The sequence below is a fragment of the Homarus americanus genome, unplaced genomic scaffold (genome assembly GCF_018991925.1).
Source record: "Homarus americanus isolate GMGI-L3 unplaced genomic scaffold, GMGI_Hamer_2.0 scaffold46583, whole genome shotgun sequence".
Taxonomy (NCBI): domain Eukaryota; kingdom Metazoa; phylum Arthropoda; class Malacostraca; order Decapoda; family Nephropidae; genus Homarus; species Homarus americanus.
The window spans coordinates 347,846-370,142 of record NW_024731675.1 but is presented as its reverse complement, the minus strand read 5'-3'; the positions used below and the strand labels follow the sequence as shown (position 1 = coordinate 370,142).

General features: G+C 42.0%; 1 protein-coding gene and 1 long non-coding RNA gene across 2 annotated transcripts; both read left to right on the top strand.

The window, feature by feature from the left end:
• The first annotated feature begins 49 nt into the window (after positions 1-49).
• LOC121867643 (integrin beta-PS-like) lies at positions 50-12,867 on the top strand. The gene is made up of 6 exons (XM_042367659.1): positions 50-168; positions 4,570-4,734; positions 4,852-5,007; positions 9,230-9,361; positions 10,450-10,683; positions 12,811-12,867. The coding sequence occupies exons 2-6, from the start codon at positions 4,579-4,581 to the stop codon at positions 12,865-12,867; spliced, it is 735 nt and encodes a 244-aa protein (XP_042223593.1). The 5' UTR covers positions 50-168; positions 4,570-4,578.
• A 1,751-nt stretch (positions 12,868-14,618) lies between these two features.
• Positions 14,619-18,878, top strand: LOC121867695. The gene is made up of 4 exons (XR_006089220.1): positions 14,619-14,704; positions 15,194-15,331; positions 16,230-16,369; positions 18,660-18,878. It is a non-coding gene; the product is annotated as an uncharacterized LOC121867695 (long non-coding RNA).
• The last annotated feature ends 3,419 nt before the right edge of the window (positions 18,879-22,297 follow it).

Below are 22,297 nucleotides of genomic sequence, written 5' to 3'. Positions count from 1 at the left end.
GAAAATAATCAATAACAATTTATCTAACAAAATAAATATTATCTCTGACTCACTGTTATTTTCACCAGCTGGCAGGCATCACACCCTAATGATAAACTTTGTCACCTGGACTCAGAATCTGGGCTCTACACCCATTCTACTATTCTTGATTATCCCTCTATTGGACAGGTGAGTACTGGAGCCAGGTAGGTACAGTAGCTAAAACAACTATATGTGCATACTTTGTGGGAAACAACATGAGACCATGGACGATAAATATTGGTATAAAGAGGGCCACTAGTCACGTAAGATTTGTGAGGCTGTCACTAGTCACGTAGATTTATGAGACCTGGACGATAAATATTGGTATATGAGGGCTGTCACTAGTCACCGTAAGATTTATGAGACCATGGACGATAAATATTGGTTATGAGGGCTGTCACTAGTCATAGATTTATGAGACCATGGACGATAAATATTGGTATATGAGGGCTGTCACACGTAAGATTTATGAGACCATGGGCGATAAAATATTATTGGTATATGAGCTGTCACTAGTCACGTAAAATTTATGAGACCATGGACGATAAATATTGGTATAAGAGGGCTGTCACTAGTCACACGTAAGATTTATGAGACCATGGACGATAAATATTGTATGAGGGCTGTCACTAGTCACGTAAAATTTATAGACCATGGACGATAAATATTGGTATAAGAGGGCTGTCACTAGTCACACGCAAGATTTATGAGACCATGGACGATAAATATTGGTATATGAGGGCTGTCACGTAAGATTTATGAGACCATGGGCGATAAATATTGGTATATGAGGGCTGTCACTAGTCACGTAAGATTTATGAACATGGACGATAAATATTGGTATATGAGGGCTGTCACTAGTCACATGAAGATTTAGAGACCATGGGCGATAAATATTGGTATATGAGGGCTGTCACTAGTCACACGTAAGATTTATGAGACCTGGACGATAAATATTGTATATGAGGGCTGTCACTAGTCACGTAAGATTTATGAGACCATGGGCGATAAATATTGATATATGAGGGCTGTCACTAGTCACGTAGATTTATGAGACCATGGACGATAAATATTATTATATGAAGCTTCACTAGTCACATACAGTTATGAGACCATGGACGATAAATATTGGTATATGAGGGCTGTCACGTAAGATTTGAGACCATGGGCGATAAATATTGGTATATGAGGGCTGTCACTAGTCACACGTAGATTTATGAGACCATGGACGATAAATATTGGTATAAGAGGGCTGTCACTAGTCACGTAAGATTTATGAGACCATGGACGATAAATATTGGTATATGAGGGCTGTCACAATAAGATTTATGAGACCATGTGCGATAAATATTGATATATGAGGGCTGTCACTAGTCACACATAGATTTATGAGACCATGGACGATAAATATTGGTATATGAGGGCTGTCACTAGTCACGTAAATTTTATGAGACCATGGACGATAAATATTGGTATAAGGGCTGTCACTAGTCACGTAAGATTTATGAGACCATGGACGATAAATATTGGTACATGAGGGCTGTCACTAGTCACGTAAGATTTAAGACCATGGGCGATAATTAGTATATGAGGGCTGTCACTAGTCACACGTAAGATTTATGAGACCATGGACGATAAATATTGGTATATGAGGGCTGTCACACGTAAGATTTATGAGACCATGTGCGATAAATATTGATATATGAGGGCTGTCACTAGTCACATAAGATTTATGAGAGACCATGGACGATAAATATTGGTATATGAGGGCTGTCACTAGTCACATAAAATTTATGAGACCATGGACGATAAATATTGGTATAAAGGGCTGTCACTAGTCACACGTAAGATTTATGAGACCATGGACGATAAATATTGGTACATGAGGGCTGTCACTAGTCACGTAAGATTTATGAGACCATGGGCGATAAATATTGATATGAGGGCTGTCACTAGTCACACGTAAGATTTCGGATCATATCGACCACCTGCACAGATAGTTGTGCCTTTAACGACTAAGTTTACCGTATGATGTAACCTATCAGTTAATAAAAGTCTAGTTTGCGAACGTGTTGAGGGGTGGTCTGTGATGTGTTAGCTTGGAGGGGTGGCCTGTGATGTGTTAGCTTGGAGGGTGGGCTGTGATGTGTTAGCTTGGAGGGTGGGCTGTGATGTGTTAGCTTGGAGGTGGTCTGTGATGTGTTGAGCGGAGGTGGGCTGTGATGTGTTAGCTTGGAGGGGTGGGCTGTGATGTGTTAGCTTGGAGGGTGGTCTGTGATGTGTGCTTGGAGGTGGGCTGTGATGTGTTAGCTTGGAGGTGGGCTGTGATGTGTTAGCTTGGAGGGTGGGCTGTGATGTGTGTTGGCTAGGGGTGGGCTGTGATGTGTTAGCTTGGAGGGTGGGTGTGATGTGTTAGCTTGGAGGGTGGGCGGCTGTGATGTGGTAGCTTGGGAGGGTGGGCTGTGATGTGTTAGCTTGGAGGGGTGGGCTGTGATGTGTTGGCTTGGAGGGGTGGGCTGTGATGTTAGCTTGGAGGGTGGTCTGTGATGTGTTAGCTTGGAGGGTGGTCTGTGATGTGTTAGCTTGGAGGGTGGTCTGTGATGTGTTAGCTTGGAGGGGTGGTCTGTGATGTGTTAGCTTGGAGGTGGGCTGTGATGTGTTAGCTTGGAGGGTGGTCTGTGATGTGTTGGCTTGGAGGTGGTCTTGATGTGTTGCTTGGAGGGTGGTCTGTGATGTGTTAGCTTGGAGGTGGGCTGTGATGTGTTAGCTTGGAGGGTGGTCTGTGATGTGTTAGCTTGGAGGGTGGTCTGTGATGTGTTAGCTGGAGGTGTGTGATGTGGCAGAGGTGGTCTGTATTGGAGGGTGGATGTGTTAGCTTGGAGGGTGGTCTGTGATGTGGCTTGGAGGGTGTGGTCTGTGATGTGTTGGCTGGAGGGGTGGGCTGTGATGTGTTTAGCTGGAGGTGGGCTGTGATGTGTTAGCTGAGGTGGGCTGTGAGTGTGGCTGGAGGTGGGCTGTGATGTGTGCTTGGAGGGTGGGCTGTGATGTGCTTGGAGGTGGGCTGTGATGTGTTAGCTTGGAGGGTGGGCTGTGATGTGTTGGAGGGTGGGCTGTGATGTGTTGGAGGGTGGGCTGTGATGTGTTGGAGGGTGGTCGAGTGTGTTAGCTTGAGGTGGTGTGAGCTTGGAGGTGTGTGATGTGTGTGCTGGAGGGTGGTCTGTGATGTGGCTTGGAGGGTGGGCTGTGATGTGTTAGCTTGGAGGTGGTCTGTGATGTGTTAGCTTGGAGGGTGGTCTGTGATGTGTTTAGCTTGGAGGTGGTCTGTGATGTGTTGCTTGGAGGTGGTCTGTGATGTGTTGGCTGAGGTGGTCTGTGATGTGTTAGCAGAGGTGGGCTGTGATGTATTGGCAGATTGGTCTGTGATGTGTTAGCTGAGGGTGGTCTGTGATGTGTTGTGGAGGTGGTCTGTGATGTGTTAGCAGGTGGTCTGTGATGTGTTAGCTTGGAGGGTGTTGCTGAGGCTGTGATGTGTGGCTGAGGGTGGTCTGTGATGTTGTTGGCGGAGGGTGGGCTGTGATGTGTTAGCTTGGAGGGTGGGCTGTGATGTGTTAGCTTGGAGGGGGTGGGCTGTGATGTGTTAGCTTGGAGGGTGGGCTGTGATGTGTTGGCAGGTGGGATGTGTGTGTTAGCTTGGAGGGTGGGCTGTGATGTGGAGGGTGGGCTGTGATGTGTGTTAGCAGGAGGTGATGTGTTGGAGGTTGGGCTGTGATGTGTGGCAGGTGGGCTGTGATGTGTGGCTGGAGGGTGGGCTGTGATGTGTTGGCTTGGAGGCTGTGATGTGTTGCTTGGAGGGGTGGGCTGTTGATGTGTTAGCTTGGAGGTGGGCTGTGATGTGTTGGCTTGGAGGTGGGCTGTGATGTGTTAGCTGAGGGTGGGCTGTGATGTGTGTGTGGAGGTGGGCTTTGATGTGGCAGAGGTGGGCTGTGATGTGTTAGCAGAGGTGGGCTGTGATGTGTTAGCTTGGAGGGTGGGCTGTGATGTGTTAGCTTGGAGGGGTGGTCTGTGATGTGTTAGCTTGGAGGGTGGGCTGTGATGTGTTAGCTTGGAGGTGGGCTGTGATGTGTTGCTGGAGGTTGGTCTGTGATGTGTTAGCGGAGGGTGGGCTGTGATGTGTTAGCTTGGAGGGTGTCTGTGATGTGTTGAGCTTGGAGGGTGGGCTGTGATGTGTTAGCTTGGAGGGTGGTCTGTGAGATGGGTGTGAGTACATTATGTATTCCTTGATATTTAGTCACACAGGTTGAGGAATAAAGACGCAGGTGTTGTGTTGTAACTTGTAAACCTCACCTTCTTTCTCACTCTGGTTGTGTTTTTAGGATGGCGTAGTGGGGATTATGAAGGGTGACTAATGTAATGGATGAAATGGAGTTTGTCTCACGCCTTCATTAGTATTGTCGATTTTTTGTTAAATATTTAAAGACAATTACAATTATTGGTAAATCATGATGTAAAAGATTTATTTGTAATTATTTATTGTAATATTTGTTATAGATCAGGGAGATGGCTGACAAGCACAAAATGCATATCTTGTTTGCCGTCACTAAGAACCAGGAACCATTGTACAGGTACTTGAGAAACCTCATCTACAGGACGTCCGTAAGCGTACTGGAAGCTGACTCGGCCAACATTATTCAGATTCTGGATACAAATGTTAGAGTAAGTATGATGGTGACTCAGAATTACAGTGAGTGTGATAACAGTGAGTGTGGTGTGGGGACCTAGTTCACCTTCAGGCACAGTGGTTATCTTATCCTAACCTCTCTACCCTGGCAGGAACTCGTCAGCAAGGTAACTCTGAAATCTACGGTGTCCGATGCACAAGATGTGACGGTTCAGATCGAATCTGCGTGTCTTGATGGTAAGATGGAAAAGCGTTCCACCTGCAATCTCACAGCTGGAGACGAGTTGGAATTCTTAGTTACTGTCCGAGTAAGTTAACCATTTAGTCCTACCTGAAGTAAGTTCTTGATGCACTATAAAGATAAATGTTATGTGTAAATAAGTTGTTATTTAACTATTGTAGCAAATTAAAGTTATCCTCATTGTCATTTGTCAGTTTTTGCAGGTCAGGCAGGCAGGTGGGCAGGCAGGCAGGCAGGCAGGCAGGCAGGCGAGTTCTCTGTTACACCGTTGATCGCGTGACCTGGCCTGAACAAAACGGCACTGTTGGTCATGTCTGTGATATATGAACACTTGGTATATTTGGGCCCTAACCATCCTGTCTTATCGGTACGCTATGGTAAGTCGTCTTCTGTTTTCACGATTATAAAAACATAGCAATATTTTCCCTTATACAGGACTGACCAAACAGTGTCATAATAATCAATACAAGTACGATATTAATACACTATTAATATGTGTCTACAGTGTCCCAGTACAGTAATACACTATTAATATGTGTCTACAGTGTCCCAGTACAATTAATACACTATTAATATGTGTCTACAGTGTCCCAGTACAGTAATACACTATTAATATGTGTCTACAGTGTCCCAGTACAATATTACACTATTGATATGTGTCTAGGTTAAACAGTGTCCCAGTACAATATTACTATTAATATGTGTCTACAGTGTCCCAGTACAGTAATACATATATGTATGTGTCCTAGGTTAAACAGTGTCCCAGTACAATGTACTATTTATATGTGTCCCAGTGTGTACATTAATACACTATTAATATGTGTCCACAGTGTCCAGTACAGTAATACACTATTAATATGTGTACAGTGTCCCAGTACAGTAATACACTATTTGTTGTCCACAGTGTCCCAGTTACAATAATACACTATTAATATGTGTCTACAGTGTCCCAGTACAGTAATACACTATTAATATGTGTCCAGGTTAAACAGTGTCCGTACAGTATACACTATTAATATGTGTCCTAGGTTAAACAGTGTCCCAGGCACAGTAATACACTATTAATATGTGTCTACAGTGTCCCAGTACAATACACTATTGATATGTGTCCTAGGTTAAACAGTGTCCCAGTACAATATTACACTATTAATATGTGTCTACAGTGTCCCAGTACAATATTACACTATTAATATGTGTCACAGGTTAAACAGTGTCCCAGTACAATAATACACTATTAATATGTGTCTACAGTGTCCCCATGCAATACACTATTATGTGTCCAAGGTTAAACAGTGTCCCAGTACAATGCACTATTTATGTGTCTACAGTGTCCCAGTACAGTAATACACTATTAATATGTGTCTGCAATCCCAGTACAGTAATACACTATTAATATGTCTACAGTGTCCCAGTACAGTAATACACTATTAATATGTGTCTACAGTGTCCCAGTACAGTATACACTATGTGTGTCTACAGTGTCCCAGTGCAGTGTGCAGTGTGTGTTAGTAGTGTACAGTATCTGATGTGTGTGTCTGCAGTGTCCCCGGTACAGTATGCACTATTGTGTGTGTCTGGTCAGTCCCAGTGCAGTGCTGTGTGTGTGTCTGCAGTGTCCCAGTACAGTATGCTGTGTGTGTGTCTACAGTGTCAGTGCAATTATGCACATTAATGTGTGTCTGCAGTACAGTACAGTAATACATTGTTTATGTGTCTGCAGTGTCCCAGTACAGTATACACTATTAATATGTGTCTACAGTGTCCCATATAATACACTATTAATGTGTGCAAGGTTAAACAGTGTCCAATACAGTAATACATTAATGTATGTCTCTGTGTCCCAGTACTAATACACTATTAATATGTGTCTACAGTGTCCCAGTACAGTAATACACTATTAATATGTATCCACAGGTCATGCAGTGTCCCAGTGCAGTAATACACTATTAATATGTCCACAGGTTAAACAGTGTCCCAGTACAGTAATACACTATTAATATGTGTCCACAGGTTAAACATTGTCCCAGTACTTCACTTTTGTGACAGTGTCCCAGTACAGTAATACACTATTATTATGTGTCCAGGTTAAACGGTGTCCCAGTACAGTAATACACTATTAATATGTGTCCGGGTTAAACAGTGATGCAGTGCATTGTGCACTGTTAATATGTGTCTGATGTCCAGTACAGTAATACTATTAATATGTGTCTAGGTTGAACAGTGTCCCAGTACAGTAATACACTATTAATATGTGTCCACAGTGTCCCAGTACAGTAATACACTATTAATATGTGTCCACAGGTTAAACAGTGTCCCAGTACAGTAATACACTATTAATATGTGTCTACAGTCTCAGTACAGTAATACACTATTAATATGTGTCTGGTTTAAACAGTGTCCCAGTACAGTAATATACTATTAATATGTACAGGTTCAACAGTGTCCGTACAGTAATACACTATTAATATGTGCCCTAGGTTAACAGTGTCCCAGTACAGTAATACACTATTAATATGTGTCTACAGTGTCTCAGTACAGTAATACACTATTAATATGTGTCCACAGGTTAAAGTGTTCCAGTACAGTGACCACTATTTATGTGTCTCAGGTTAAACAGTGTTCCCAGTACAGTAATACACTATTAATATGTGTCCAGGTTAAACAATTGTCCCAGTACAGTAATACACTATTAATATGTGTCTACAGGTTAAACAGTGTCCCAGTACAGTAATACACTATTAATATGTGTCTACAGGTTAAAGTGTTAGTACATAACACTATATATGTGTACAGTGTCCTGCAATATACTTTATGTGCTACAGTGTTCAAGTATAACTATTATATGCTACAGTGTCCAGTACAGTAATACTATTAATATGTGTCTAGTGTCCAGGACAGTAATACTATTACTATGTGTACAGTGTGCAAGTAGTACACTGTGTGTCTACAGTGTCCCAGTACAGTAATACACTGTATATGTGTCCACAGGTTAAACAGTGTCCCAGTACAGTAATACACTATTGTGTGTCAGGTTAAACGGTGCAGTACAGTAATACACTATTAATATGTGTCTGGTTAAACAGTGTCCCAGTACAGTAATACACTATTAATATGTGTCCACAGGTTAAACAGTTATTAATTACAATATACACTATTAATATGTGTCCACAGGTTAAACGGTGTCCCAGTACAGTAATACACTATTAATATGTGTCCACAGGTTAAACAGTGTCCCAGTACAGTAATCCTATTAATATATGTGTCCACAGGTTAAACAGTGTCCCAGTACAGTAATACACTATTAATATGTCTACAGTGTCTCAGTACAGTAATACACTATTAATATGTGTCCACAGGACGGTGTCCCAGTACAGTAATACACTATTAATATGTGTCCACGGTTGGATGTCCCAGTACAGTAATACACTATTAATATGTGTCCACAGTGTCCCAGTACAGTAATACACTATTAATATGTGCCACAGGTTAAACGGTGTCCCAGTACAGTAATACACTATTAATATGTGTCCACAGGTTAAACGGTGTCCCAGTACAGTACACACTATTAATATGTGCCCACAGGTTAAACGGTGTCCCAGCAGTAATACACTATTAATATGTGTCCACAGTGTCCCAGTACAGTAATACACTTATTAATATGTGTCCACAGGTTAAACGGTGTCCCAGTACAGTAATACACTATTAATATGTGTCCACAGGTTAAACGGTGTCCCAGTACAGTAATACACTATTAATATGTGTCCACAGTGTCCCAGCAGACAGTAATACACTATTAATATGTGCCCACAGGTTAAACGGTGTCCCAGTACAGTAATACACTATTAATATGTGTCCACAGGTTAAACGGTGTCCCGTGCACAGTAATACACTATTAATATGTGTCCACAGGTTAAACGGTGTCCCAGTACAGTAATACACTATTAATATGTGCCCACAGGTTAAACGGTGTCCCAGTACAGTACACACTAAATATGTCCACAGGTTAAACGGTGTCCTGTACAGTACACTATTAATATGTGTCCACAGGTTAAACGGTGTCCCAGTACAGTAATACACTAAATTATGTCCACAGGTTAAACAGTGTCCCAGTACAGTAATACACTATTAATATGTGTCCACAGGTTAAACAGTGTCCCAGTACAGTAATACACTATTAATATGTGTCCACAGGTTAAACGGTGTCCCAGTACAGTAATACACTATTAATATGTGTCCACAGGTTAAACGGTGTCCCAGTACAGTAATACACTATTAATATGTGTCCACAGGTTAAACGGTGTCCCAGTACTGGCAACAATTTCAACACGAACGTCACGGTGTATGTTGATGGCCGGATGCAGTCTCTCTTTATTAACCTCACCATGTTGTGCCAGTGTAATTGTGAGGCTCCCGGCGACCCGGTGAGTGATGTGTGAGGCTCCCTAGTGACCAGGTGAGTGATGTGAGGCTCCCTAGTGACCAGGTGAGTGATGTGAGGCTCCCTAGTGACCAGGTGAGTGATGTGAGGCTCCCCTAGTGACCAGGTGAGTGATGTGAGGCTCCCTAGTGACCAGGAGTGATGTGAGGCTCCTGGCGACCAGGTGAGTGATGAGGCCCCCTAGTGACCAGGTGAGTGATGTGAGGCTCCTAGTGACCAGGTGAGGATGTGTGAGGCCCTCAGTGACCAGGTGAGTGATGGAGGCCCCTAGTGACCAGAGTGATGAGGCTCCCTAGTGACCAGGTGAGGATGTGTGAGGCCCCTAGTGACCAGGTGAGTGATGTGAGGCTCCCTAGTGACCAGGTGAGTGATGTGTGAGGCTCCCTAGTGACCAGGTGAGTGATGTGAGGCTCCCTAGTGACCAGGTGAGTGATGTGAGGCTCCCTAGTGACCAGGTGAGTGCTGTGAGGCTCCCTAGTGACCATAACTGCTGTTGTAGGGAAATAAAATCACATCACTTAAAGACCAGACACTATTTCATTTCCCTAACCTAACCTAACCTAACCTAACCTAACCTAACCTAACCTAACCTAACCTAACCCAACCTAACCTAACCTCATGGGCCACTGTCCAGACATGTGCCATCATAATGAATATCAATCAATTTAAATCATTTTACTGTTCATTGTTGTTTTAATTTATTAACTTGGTGCATTACTTGGTTAACAATACAGGGATTAGTTGTTGTTGTGCTGGTAAATTATGGGCCTTTGTAAGTCTGGCCCTGGTGCACACATACATACTGTACACACAAAACAATCTCTTCCACACATACACACGCAACAATCTCTTCTACACACACACACACACAACAATCTCTTCTACACACACACAACAATCTCTTCTACACACACACACACACACAACAATCTCTTCTACACACACACAACAATCTCTTCTACATACACACACACACACACAACAATCTCTTCGCTCTTTTGGTTTACCTTCTAACAAATGATCATTAACATCATAATATTTGTAAAGTTGATAAATGACTTTATGTTTCAGGGGTATATAGCCAATCCTGCCAAGTGTAACAGGCATGGCGACGACCAGTGTGGGGTGTGTAGGTGTTATGAAGGCTACGTCGGTGAATTCTGCGAGTGTGAGCTTTCAGACGGGGAGAGTGTTACCATTAATGAAACGAGATGTTACCAGACTAGCACCTCACCAAAGTGTAGCGGTCGAGGCGAGTGTATCTGTGGCCAGTGTGTGTGTAACAAGAACACAGATAATTCTAAGGTAAGACTGTTGGCATCGTCGTTAAGGGGGTAGTTTATGGTCTTTGGCCAGTGTGTGTGTGTAACAAGAACACAGATAATTCTAAGGTAAGACTGTTGGCATCGTCGTTAAGGGGGTAGTTTATGGTCTTTGGCCAGTGTGTGTGTGTAACAAGAACACAGATAATTCTAAGGTAAGACTGTTGGCATTGTCGTTAAGGGGGTAGTTTATGGTATGGTGGGTAAAGGCTCAAGATATAAGGCACACTTTGAGTTTCCTTTGAGTCATTAACACACATCTCAACTCTTCAGTTTCGTTGACTAAGAGACGTTCTCGGCCTTTACTAAGGAATATTCTTGAGGCTTCACTTGTTATTATATTACATTAAATATTCTTAAGTTTCTATTAACTGACACAAAATATCATGGATTATTTGACTGAATTTAATCTTCTGTACTGCTTGTTAGTTTTCTTGTAAGTGAGGTAGTTGTCTGTTACACACTGTTGACAAGTACTGGCTCTCTGTTACACACTGTTGACAAGTACTGGCTCTCTGTTACACACTGTTGACAAGTACTGGCTCTCTGTTACACACTGTTGACAAGTACTGGCTCTCTGTTACACACTGTTGACAAGTACTGGCTCTCTGTTACACACTGTTGACAAGTACTGGCTCTCTGTTACACACTGTTGACAAGTACTGGCTCTCTGTTACACACTGTTGACAAGTACTGGCTCTCTGTTACACACTGTTGACAAGTACTGGCTCTCTGTTACACACTGTTGACAAGTACTGGCCTCTGTTACAATTGAGTACTGGCTCTGTTACACACTGTTGACAAGTACTGGCCTCTGTTACACACTGTTGACAAGTACTGGCTCTCTGTTACACACTGTTGACAAGTACTGGCCTGTTACACACTGTTGACAAGTACTGGCTCTGTTACACACTGTTGACAAGTACTGGTTCTGTTACACATGTTGACAAGTACTGGCTCTCGTTACACACTGTTGACAAGTACTGGCTTCTTGTTACACACTGTTGACAAGTACTGGTTTCATACACTGTTGACAAGTACTGATTCTCTGTTACACTGTTGACAAGTACTGGCTCTCTGTTACACTGTTGACAAGTACTGGCTCGTTACACACTGTTGACAAGTACTGGCTCTCTGTTACACACTGTTGACAAGTACTGGGCTCTCTCTGTTACACCCGTTGACAAGTACTGGCTCTTGTTACACTATTGTTGACAAGTACTGGCTCTCTGTTACACACTGTTGACAAGTACTGGCTCTGTTGATTACCACTGTTGACAAGTACTGGCTCTCTGTTCACACTGTTGACAAGTACTGGCTCTCTGTTACACACTGTTGACAAGTACTGGCTCTCTGTTAACACTGTTGACAAGTACTGGTTCTGTACACACTGTTGACAAGTACTGGCTCTGTTACACACTGTTGACAAGTACTGGCTCTCTGTTAACACTGTTGACAAGTACTGGCTCTCTTTACACACTGTTGACAAGTACTGATTCTGTTACACTGCTGACAAGTACTGGCTCTCTGTTACACACTGTTGACAAGTACTGGCTCTCTGTTACACACTGTTGACAAGTACTGGCTTTCTGTTACACACTTGTTGACAAGTACTGGCTCTCTGTTACACACTGTTGACAAGTACTGGCTCTCTCTGTTACACACTGTTGACAAGTACTGGCTCTCTGTTACACACTGTTGACAAGTACTGGCCTCTGTTACACACTGTTGACAAGTACTGGCTCTCGTTACGCACTGTTGACAAGTACTGGCCTCTGTTACACACTGTTGACAAGTACTGGCTCTGTTACACACTGTTGACAAGTACTGGTTTCTTGTTACACACTGTTGACAAGTACTGGCTCTCTGTTACACACTGTGTCATAAATAAATTGTAATAAGTTTTATAAATATTGGTTATTCAGAGAAAATATCACCATAATAATAGAGTGATAAATAATTCAACTTTAGCTAATAATTATATGGATTTTCTACAACTTATGGACGCCCACAAAATGTATCTGCAAAACTTAAAAGAATAATAATAATGTAAATAAGATATAAAAAATCTTAACAAATAATTAAAATAAAATAAATGTCTCGTTTACAGATAATCTTGGGGACACATTGCCAGTGTACCAATTACGAAGGCTGCCAAGGCCAATAGCCCATGTGCTCTGACCACGGGGAATGTAATGTGATAAGTGTAACTGTGTTGAAGGCTGGACTGGTGAATTCTGACTGTGAGAATGCCACTCACAACTGTAGACAGACTGGTAAGTATTTATGACTTTATCAATCACTGACTGCTAACTGGAGACAAGCTTGTTAATGAGTATAACTTGTTGCAGGAGTAAATTATTCTCAAAGTTTCTTCAAAAGGAGTAGCTTGGTTTATAAGTCACCTTCCAGTTGATGTCGCTATAGTTAAAGTTCCTCATGACAAAGTGGTCGTTAGGGTTGCTTCAGTTGAGGCTCTAAGTTAATGAGTTACATTTAAGGGATCTGTAAATACATCCAACAATGATTAAGTCTCCCCTTCAGTTTCCTTTTACACCATATTTGATTCTTGAAAAACATCCTCTGCTTGTACCATCACCTAGCTGGCTCTAAGGTCTTGCTTACCATATATTAACCACACGCCCATCTTCCAAGTTGCTCGAGAAAGGTTCGTAAATGAGTCGTATCTTCTATATTGTACTCCGTCCTCCAGGTCGATTCTCCTGTTCTTGTACAACAGTTTTACAACACTACTGGAACAGGTTGATGGGTCTGAATGAAGTCTCAAACTCTGCTTTATTATTAAGTGTTAGTTTTAGTGTTCGAACTGGAAGTAGTCGTCAGTTGTGGCTCTGAACTTGGTGCTGTAGTGGCTCTGAACTTGGTGCTGTAGTGGCTCTGATCTTCTATCCTCAGCAGCTGTGTCGTTTACCGTTTACCGTTTACCGTTTGTGGTGGTAGATGACATTGTTTACACGGTCTGTTGCTCCTCCTGGGTGAGGGGTGAGGGTCTCACTGTCCTCTGGTTCACTACTGGTGCACTTGACTCCACCACTTCTGTATATAACCCATCTCACCCGTCATTGTTCAAACTCATCAGTTCTTTGTGCTGTTCCCTCCACAGTACCATGTGATCTGGACTTCCATGTTATGTGGTCCTTGCAGCCTTATTTATCGGGTTCTTAATTCTAATACAACCTAAAAATGGTAAATCAGGAGTCAGGAAATATTGTTTATATAAATATTTATGGTTATGTAAATTAGTGTTTATTGTTTTAATGCTGTACTGTAATAATTATAATTGTTTACTACATTTATTGATATCATTTGTCAATAATCTATAGGTCACATTTTATTTGTTTTTATTTTTTATTTCAGAAAACCAAGAAATCTGTTCAAGCCACGGCAGGTGTAGGTGCAACAGGTGTGTGTGTGACGCTACCTACCTCGGCAAGTTTTGTGAGGACTGTACGGTGAGCGTGTCTCTGTCTACAACATCAAGGTTATATAAATCACATAAATTATTATCTGTACAGTGTAAATAATTCTTCTTTGTAAGCTTGTTCATGTTTGTCCTTCTGACATTTAACATCAGATATAACTTGTTCTTACATGTTAGATAGAGTAATGGTGTCAAGTAAGTATTGCTGTGTTGTTGACAGAACTGTTTATGGCCACTTCGATGTGGCCGTCTGTTTCAGTCTCTTGAAGTACAAGGGAGGACCCAGTGATGTACTCTAAGCCTTAATTAAAAAAACTAATAAAAAAAAAAAAAAAATATATATATATATATATATATATATATATATATATATATATATATATATATATATATATATATATATATATATATATATATATATATAACTTGTGGATCTCATAATGTGCAGGCAAGTGTGTGGAATACAAGTCAAGTGTCAGGTGTTCCGAGACGGAGAACTCTCACCGGAAGAATGCCTGACCAACTGTACAGATTTTAACTCAACTAGTGATATCCATTGAAGGTTTGTTTGTTTGTTTGTGGCATTTTATATATTAGGTAAGGGATGAAAAGTGAAGAACAATATTGGAATAATCAAAAGTATTTCGAGTTAATGAGATTTTGTTGAAAGTCGCAGAGTTTTATAAAAGATTTAAACTTGTGGGTAACAGAGAGGTATCATGCTTGCTCCACTACAGCTTCCTGGGTTCAAGTCCCCAGGTGAGATGTGAGGAGAGTGTTACTAATTGAAAGAAGAAAAAGACAACTTGTTCACCTTTTACCACACAATCTTATACTCCCAGAACATCCTAGTAACTCGCTCCAAAAACTACCTTTATGATTTTATATTAGACGATATGACACCCGATGAAGGGTTTTGACGACCACTGAGATAACGGGAGTCGCGGGATTCATTCTGAAATTCATCGGATCCTTCCCTAAAGATACTTTTGTAGCGAGTGTTAATACAGACATATCCTGTACTCACTGTATATCTATGTTTTCATTACAGATGTTGAAGGACAGTTATGTGCCTTCGCTCAAGATGATAACTGTAGATTTTTCTTCCGGTTTGCTCTCAACAGCGCTGGACTGCTGGGGGTCTGGGTACAAGAGGAACTCGAGTGTACCAACCCTGTTAGTCTGAAATGTAAGATATAACTTCATTTGTTTATAAAAAATAATCATATTTGTTAAAGTTTGTTGTTTGTGTTAGAATATTGTTTTACAGAGAGAGTTGTTATTTATCATTGAGGCCACAGTGAGCAGTAGGTTATGTGTAAATAACATCATCATAAGTGTTTTAGCCAAGGTCAAACACCAGAGTGGAGACAACTGTATGATATGATGAAACCTTTTAATGTTTTACTCAGATATGACACTCACACTCCAAGATGGTCCACAGTACCTTGGTCCACAGTACCTTGGTCCACAGTACTGGTCCATACTTGGTCCAGTACAGTACCATGGTCCACAGTACTTTGGTCCACAGTACAGTACCATGGTCCACAGTACCTTGGTCCTGGAGTCATAATGATCTATAGTCACCCATTAAATTGGCATCATCTCTCCTCCTGAACCCCAAGATTCAGACTCATGAACCTGAAGCAGTGAACGGTGGTGTTCATGAGTCATTCTTGTGGTTCATGGTTCAGGATTATCAGTGTGTGGGTGACTGTGTAGACTGACTGGCTCAACATGAACTGTTATTACATATCCCGTGAAGAGTGTGACTGGTGATGTAGATGTGAGGTGAGACATGACTGGTCTCTATCTCTCCAGACAGTTAGTTACTTCTCACACAATTTATACAAGAGATAATTTCTGCATCAATTTCCCATTTTTCCTTTCATGAAATTTGTCACATACGAATATTTTTAATTAAAGTATAGAGATATTTCTTGAGTATAGTATATAGTGTAGTGTAGTATAGTGTAGTGAAATAATTTATGAGGTTTTTGTTTTACGGAAAAGGAAATAAAAGAATGATTGTGGCTTATAGTTTACTGAAGTACAAAAATAAGTAAATGGCTGATCTTTTGTTGCAGTTATAGGTCTGGGAGTCATCTTAGTAGTGGTTGTTCTTGGATTAGTCGCTCTCATTGTCTGGCGGATCTTGGCCAGCATCCACGACAAGAGAGAGTACGCTAGGTTTGTGATGGACAGGCACGAGGAGAAATGGGTTGAGGTGAGTCTAATTAACCATCTACCCCCCCCCACACACACACCCCTCTACCACCCCACACACACACACACACCCTCTACCCCACACACACACACACACACCCTCTACCCACCCCCACACACACACACACACACACACCCTCTACCCACCCCCCCCCACACCCTCTACCACCCCCACACACACACACACACACCCTCTACCCCACACACACACACATCTACCACCCCCACACACACCCTCTACCCACCCCCACACCCTCTCACCGCCCCCCACACACCTCTACCACCCCCACACACCCTCAACCACCCCCCACACACACCCTCTACCACCCCCACACACACACCCTCCCCACCCCCACACACACCTCTACCCACCCCTCCCACACACCCTCCTACCCCTCCCACACCCTCTACCCACCCCCACACACACCCTCTACCACCCCCCACCCTCTACCCGCCCCACACCTCTACCCCCCACACACAGTTGTTGACATATGTGTGTTAGAAATTTATGCAATATATAATTCTGAACAATTATTAACAAAGACCAAATTAAAACATACTATTTTTGATGTAATGTTTCTTTATATAAACCACTATGTTTTGTTATGGCATTAAACCACTATGTTTTGTTATGGCATTAAACCACCATGTTTTGTTATGGCATTAAACCACCATGTTTTGTTATGGTATTAAACCACTATGTTTTTTATGGCATTAAACCACCATGTTTGTTACATTAAACCACCATGTTTTGTTATGGCATTAAACCACCATGTTTTGTTATGGCATTAAACCACCATGTTTTGTTTATGGCATTAAACCACCATGTTTTGTTATGGCATTAAACCACCATGTTTTGTTATGGCATTAAAACTATGTTTTGTTATGGCATTAAACCACTATGTTTTGTTATGGCATTAAACCACCATGTTTTTTTATGGCATTAAACCACTATGTTTTGTTATGGCATTAACACATGTTTTGTTATAAACCACTATGTTTGTTATGGCATTAAACCACTATGTTTTGTTATGGCATTAAACCATGTTTTTGTTATGGCATTAAACCACCATGTTTTGTTATGGCATAAAACTATGTTTTTTGGCATTAAACCACCATGTTTTGTTATGGCATTAAACCACTATGTTTTGTTATGGCATTAAACCACTATGTTTTGTTATGGCATTAACCACCATGTTTTGTTATGGCATTAAACCACCACATTTGTTGCATTAACCACATGTTTTGTAATTGTTATGGCATTAAACCACCATGTTTTGTTATGGCATTAAACCACTATGTTTTGTTATGGCATTAAACCACCATGTTTGTTATGGCATTAAACCACTATGTTTTTGTTATGGCATTAAACCACTATGTTTTGTTATGGCATTAAACCACCATGTTTTGTTATGGCATTAAACCACTATGTTTTGTTATGGCATTAAACCACTATGTTTTGTTATGGCATTAAACCACTATGTTTTGTTATGGCATTAAACCACCACATTTTGTTATGGCATTAAACCACCATGTTTTGTTATGGCATTAAACCACACATTTTGTTATATTAAACCACCATGTTTTGTTATGGCATTAAACCACCATGTTTTGTTATGGCATTAAACCACCATGTTTTGTTATGGCATTAAACCACCATGTTTGTTATGGCATTAAACCACACATTTGTTATGGCATTAAACCACCATGTTTTGTATGGCATTAAACCACTATGTTTTGTTATGGCATTAAACCACTATGTTTTGTTATGGCATTAAACCACTATGTTTTGTTATGGCATTAAACCACTATGTTTTGTTATGGCATTAAACCACTATGTTTTGTTATGGCATTAAACCACTATGTTTTGTTATGGCATTAAACCACTATGTTTTGTTATGGCATTAAACCACTATGTTTTGTTATGGCATTAAACCACTATGTTTTGTTATGGCATTAAACCACTATGTTTTTTTATGGCATTAAACCACCATGTTTTGTTATGGCATTAAACCACTATGTTTTGTTATGGCATTAAACCACCATGTTTTGTTATGGCATTAAACCACCATGTTTTGTTATGGCATTAAACCATCATGTTTTGTTATGGCATTAAACCACCATGTTTTGTTATGGCATTAAACCACCATGTTTTGTTATGGCATTAAACCACTATGTTTTGTTATGGCATTAAACCACTATGTTTTGTTATGGCATTAAACCACTATGTTTTGTTATGTCATTAAACCACCATGTTTTGTTATGGCATTAAACCACTATATTATTTACAGAATGTGAGTCCACTGTACAAGCCAGCTACAACTGTTGTGTCTAATCCTCTGTTTGGCACCAAGTTTGATTAGACACCAGCTGACTCCTGCCATCATAGTTGACCTTTTATAAGTTGTTTTAAGGTTTTGTTAAGTAATAAGTATCTTGTTATGTTTATATCCCATTGTTTGTTTGTTGGTAAATTTGTTTAATTGTTGGTGACCGTGGGGGGGAGGGGGAGGGGGGGTTGTTTATCTGTGGTCCGGTAAGAAAGTTCAAGATAAGTAATAGTTCTAAAGCACACTGCTCCATCTTGGGCCCAATACATTATTTTGGAAACAGACTTTTTACAAATATTTCTGAGTATTTTTGATTGATTTATTTACTGAGTATAATAATAATAAGGTAATTTGAGATCATCTAAAAGTATAATTACTATTGGTGGTGATCATCAGAGTACAGTACCGTATTATTAACATACCATACAGATGATTAAGGTTAATTTGGTTTGTTTTAACAGTATTATTTAGTTATTAACGGAGTACAACACACGTGAGATGCTTGTGTTTATTGATAGTTACCTGGTGGTATATATGGTACAGTGTCTGAATCCTGTAACCTTCCAATTTAATTCTCAGTCTCTCATGGGGTACACTGTAACCTTCCAGTTTAATTCTCAGTCTCTCATGGGGTACACTGTAACCTTCCAATTTAATACTCAGTCTCTCATGGGGTACACTGTAACCTTCCAGTTTAATTCTCAGTCTCTCATGGTCTGAATCCTGTAACCTTCCAATTTAATTCTCAGTCTCTCATGGGGTAGACTGTAACCTTCCAATTTAATTCTCAGTCTCTCATGGGGTACAGTGTCGAAAACCTTGGCAAATCCAGGTACTGTATATATTGTCAATATTGCCGCCCTGATGCAGAATTTCTTTGGACCCAAATTCTGGAACAAGGCGGCAATATTGACAATTTACACCTAGACTTTGCCAAGGTTTTTGACAGTGTACACCATGAGCGGGATTTGGGGAAGTGTCCGAGCTTCGACCGGAGACTTTTTGCATGATCATAAGCAGTGTATGGTGATGAATGGTACAAAACCTGTCCTAGCATCATCATTTTAACCTAACCTAACCTAACCTAACCTAACCTATCCTAACCTAACCTACCCAAAAAGTAGATAATTAGTGATGGATTAACCGGGTGATTCATAATGATTAAAGGAGACAATGAGTGACATAAGTGCCATTAATTATAAAACTCATTAGATAACCACAAGGTAATAATTATAATAATAAACACTGATAAATTGATCATTGTAAAGTAACAAATAGATCACAAGTGTTTCACGAGAGTATGTTGCTATTGTTGTATTGGACAAACATTCCTACTGTTTTTTATATTACATTTTAACATTAAACTTTTATTACAACACAAACCTGGATTTTGTTTCTTCTTCATCAAAATTCCAACTTTTTTTATTGTATATTATTAAAATAATTTTTTAAAGATAGTGTCTAGCCAATTGTTTTTCATGTCTCATGGCCTCTAGGAACCTCTCCTCCTCATGGCCTCTCCTCTCATGGCCCTAACCCCTGGCCCTATGGCCCTCACAGCCTCTAGGAACCTCTCACAGCCTCTAGGAACCTCTCATGGCCTCTAGGAACCCCTCATGGCCTCTAGGAACCCTCCCACGGCCCTAGGACCCTTTCATGGCCTCTAGGCCTTCATCTCCTCATGGCCTCTAGGAACCTCTCATGGCCCTACCCTCATGGCCTCTAGGAACCCTCTCATGGCCTCTAGGAACCTCTCATGGCCTCTAGGAACCTCTCATGGCCTCTAGAACCCTCTCACAGCCCTAGAAACCTCTCATCATCTAGGAACCCTCCTCTCGTGGCCTCTAGGAACCTCTCATGGCCCTCTAGGACCCTTTCATGGCCCTAGAACTCATGGCCTCTAGGACCCCTCATGGCCTCTAGAACCCCTCATGGCCTCTAGGACCCTTTCATGGCCTCTAGGAACCCTCCTCATGGCCTCTAGGAACCTCCTCATGGCCTCTAGGAACCTCTCATGGCCCTCCAGGACCTCTCACAGCCTCCAGGAACCTCTCATGGCCTCTAGAACCTCATGGCCTCTAGGAACCCCTCCCCTAGAACCCCATCCTAGGAACCCTCAGCTCCCCTCTCATGGGCTCTCTAGGAACCTCTCATGGCCTCTGGAGAACTCTCTCATGGCCTCTAGACCTCTCAAGGAACCTCTCATGGCCTCTAGGAACCTCTCACTCTCTCTCACAGCCTCTAGGAACCCTCCTCATGGCCTCAGGAAGCTCTCGTGGCCCTGGAACCTCTCACAGCCCTAGGAACCTCCTCATAGCCCTAGGAACCTCTCACAGCCCTAGGAACCTCATGGCCTCTAGGAACCTCTCGTGGTGAACCTCTCACAGCCTCTAGAACCTCATGGCCCTGGAAGCCTCTAGGAACCTCTCACAGCCTCTAGGAACCTCTCACAGCCTCTAGGAACCTCTCATAGCCTCTAGGAACCTCTCATAGCCTCTAGGAACCTCTCACAGCCTCTAGGAACCTCTTACATGGGGCCCTAGGGGCCACCTAGTAATCCCATGGGGCCTCTGGCACTGGTAGGACCCCTGGGGTCTTCCTGATAGTCCCATGGGGCACTGGAAGGGCCCTTGAGGGCCTCCTGGTACTCCAATGGGGCCCTTGCACCTGCTCGTTACCGCTGCTTACTCTCTCGTTTGCTGGTGCGGACGACACTTGGGGTGGTTGGACAGAGGTGAGAACGGCAGCGACTATCTGGGTCACCGGCAGATTCAACCCAGCCGCCATACAATCGCTATCTAGCTACCCGCTGTTCGTCAAATTCTGGCTGTGATCTCATCATAGGTCCTGGACTCGTGGGCTGTGTCCCCAGACCTTCACCTATCGACTGTCAATTCTCTGGTCATCTACCACTACCGCATACCACGACCGTCAGTTCATCTCATTCCGTCAGTGCCACGGTGTTCTCCTGCCATTTCAAGACGTCGCTCGAGTGTGGAGTTGAATGGAAACTTCCCTACCCTGAGTGTGGATCACCGTGTTCCAGAACCTTCCCCCAGGGCCACTGCCGTAGGAAATATCTGTTCATTGTTTGATTCTATCAGTTGTTGACTCCCATAAATTGTTTGACTCCATTAACTGTTGACTCCATTAATTGTTTGACTCCCGTAATTGTTATTTGATGTTTGTTGAGTGGTGTCAGAGTTTTGTGTTATATTTTTTATAGTAAAGAGATGTCAATCTTAAACGGTTGTTTGTTATTCCTCAGAAAACCATGGTCCTTGACTTTCCTTTATTAAGATCCTGATTGGTCTGGTAAGGGATTTTTATCCCAAAGTCCCAGGCCTTTGCACCTGGTAAGGCCTTGGGGGCCCCCTGGTAGGCCCCTGGGGCCCTTGGGAGCCCCCTTGTTGCCTCATAGGGCCCCTGAGAGCACCCTTGTAGTCCCATAGGGCTCCAGGCCCAGGTAGGCCCCTGGGAGCACCCTGGTAGTCCCATAGGCCCCTGGACCCTGGTAGGTCAATGTTTGAACCTATCTAGCGTGGTGGAGTTAATGATGTTTGGTAACTTGTTCCACTCACCCACTACTCTATTACCAA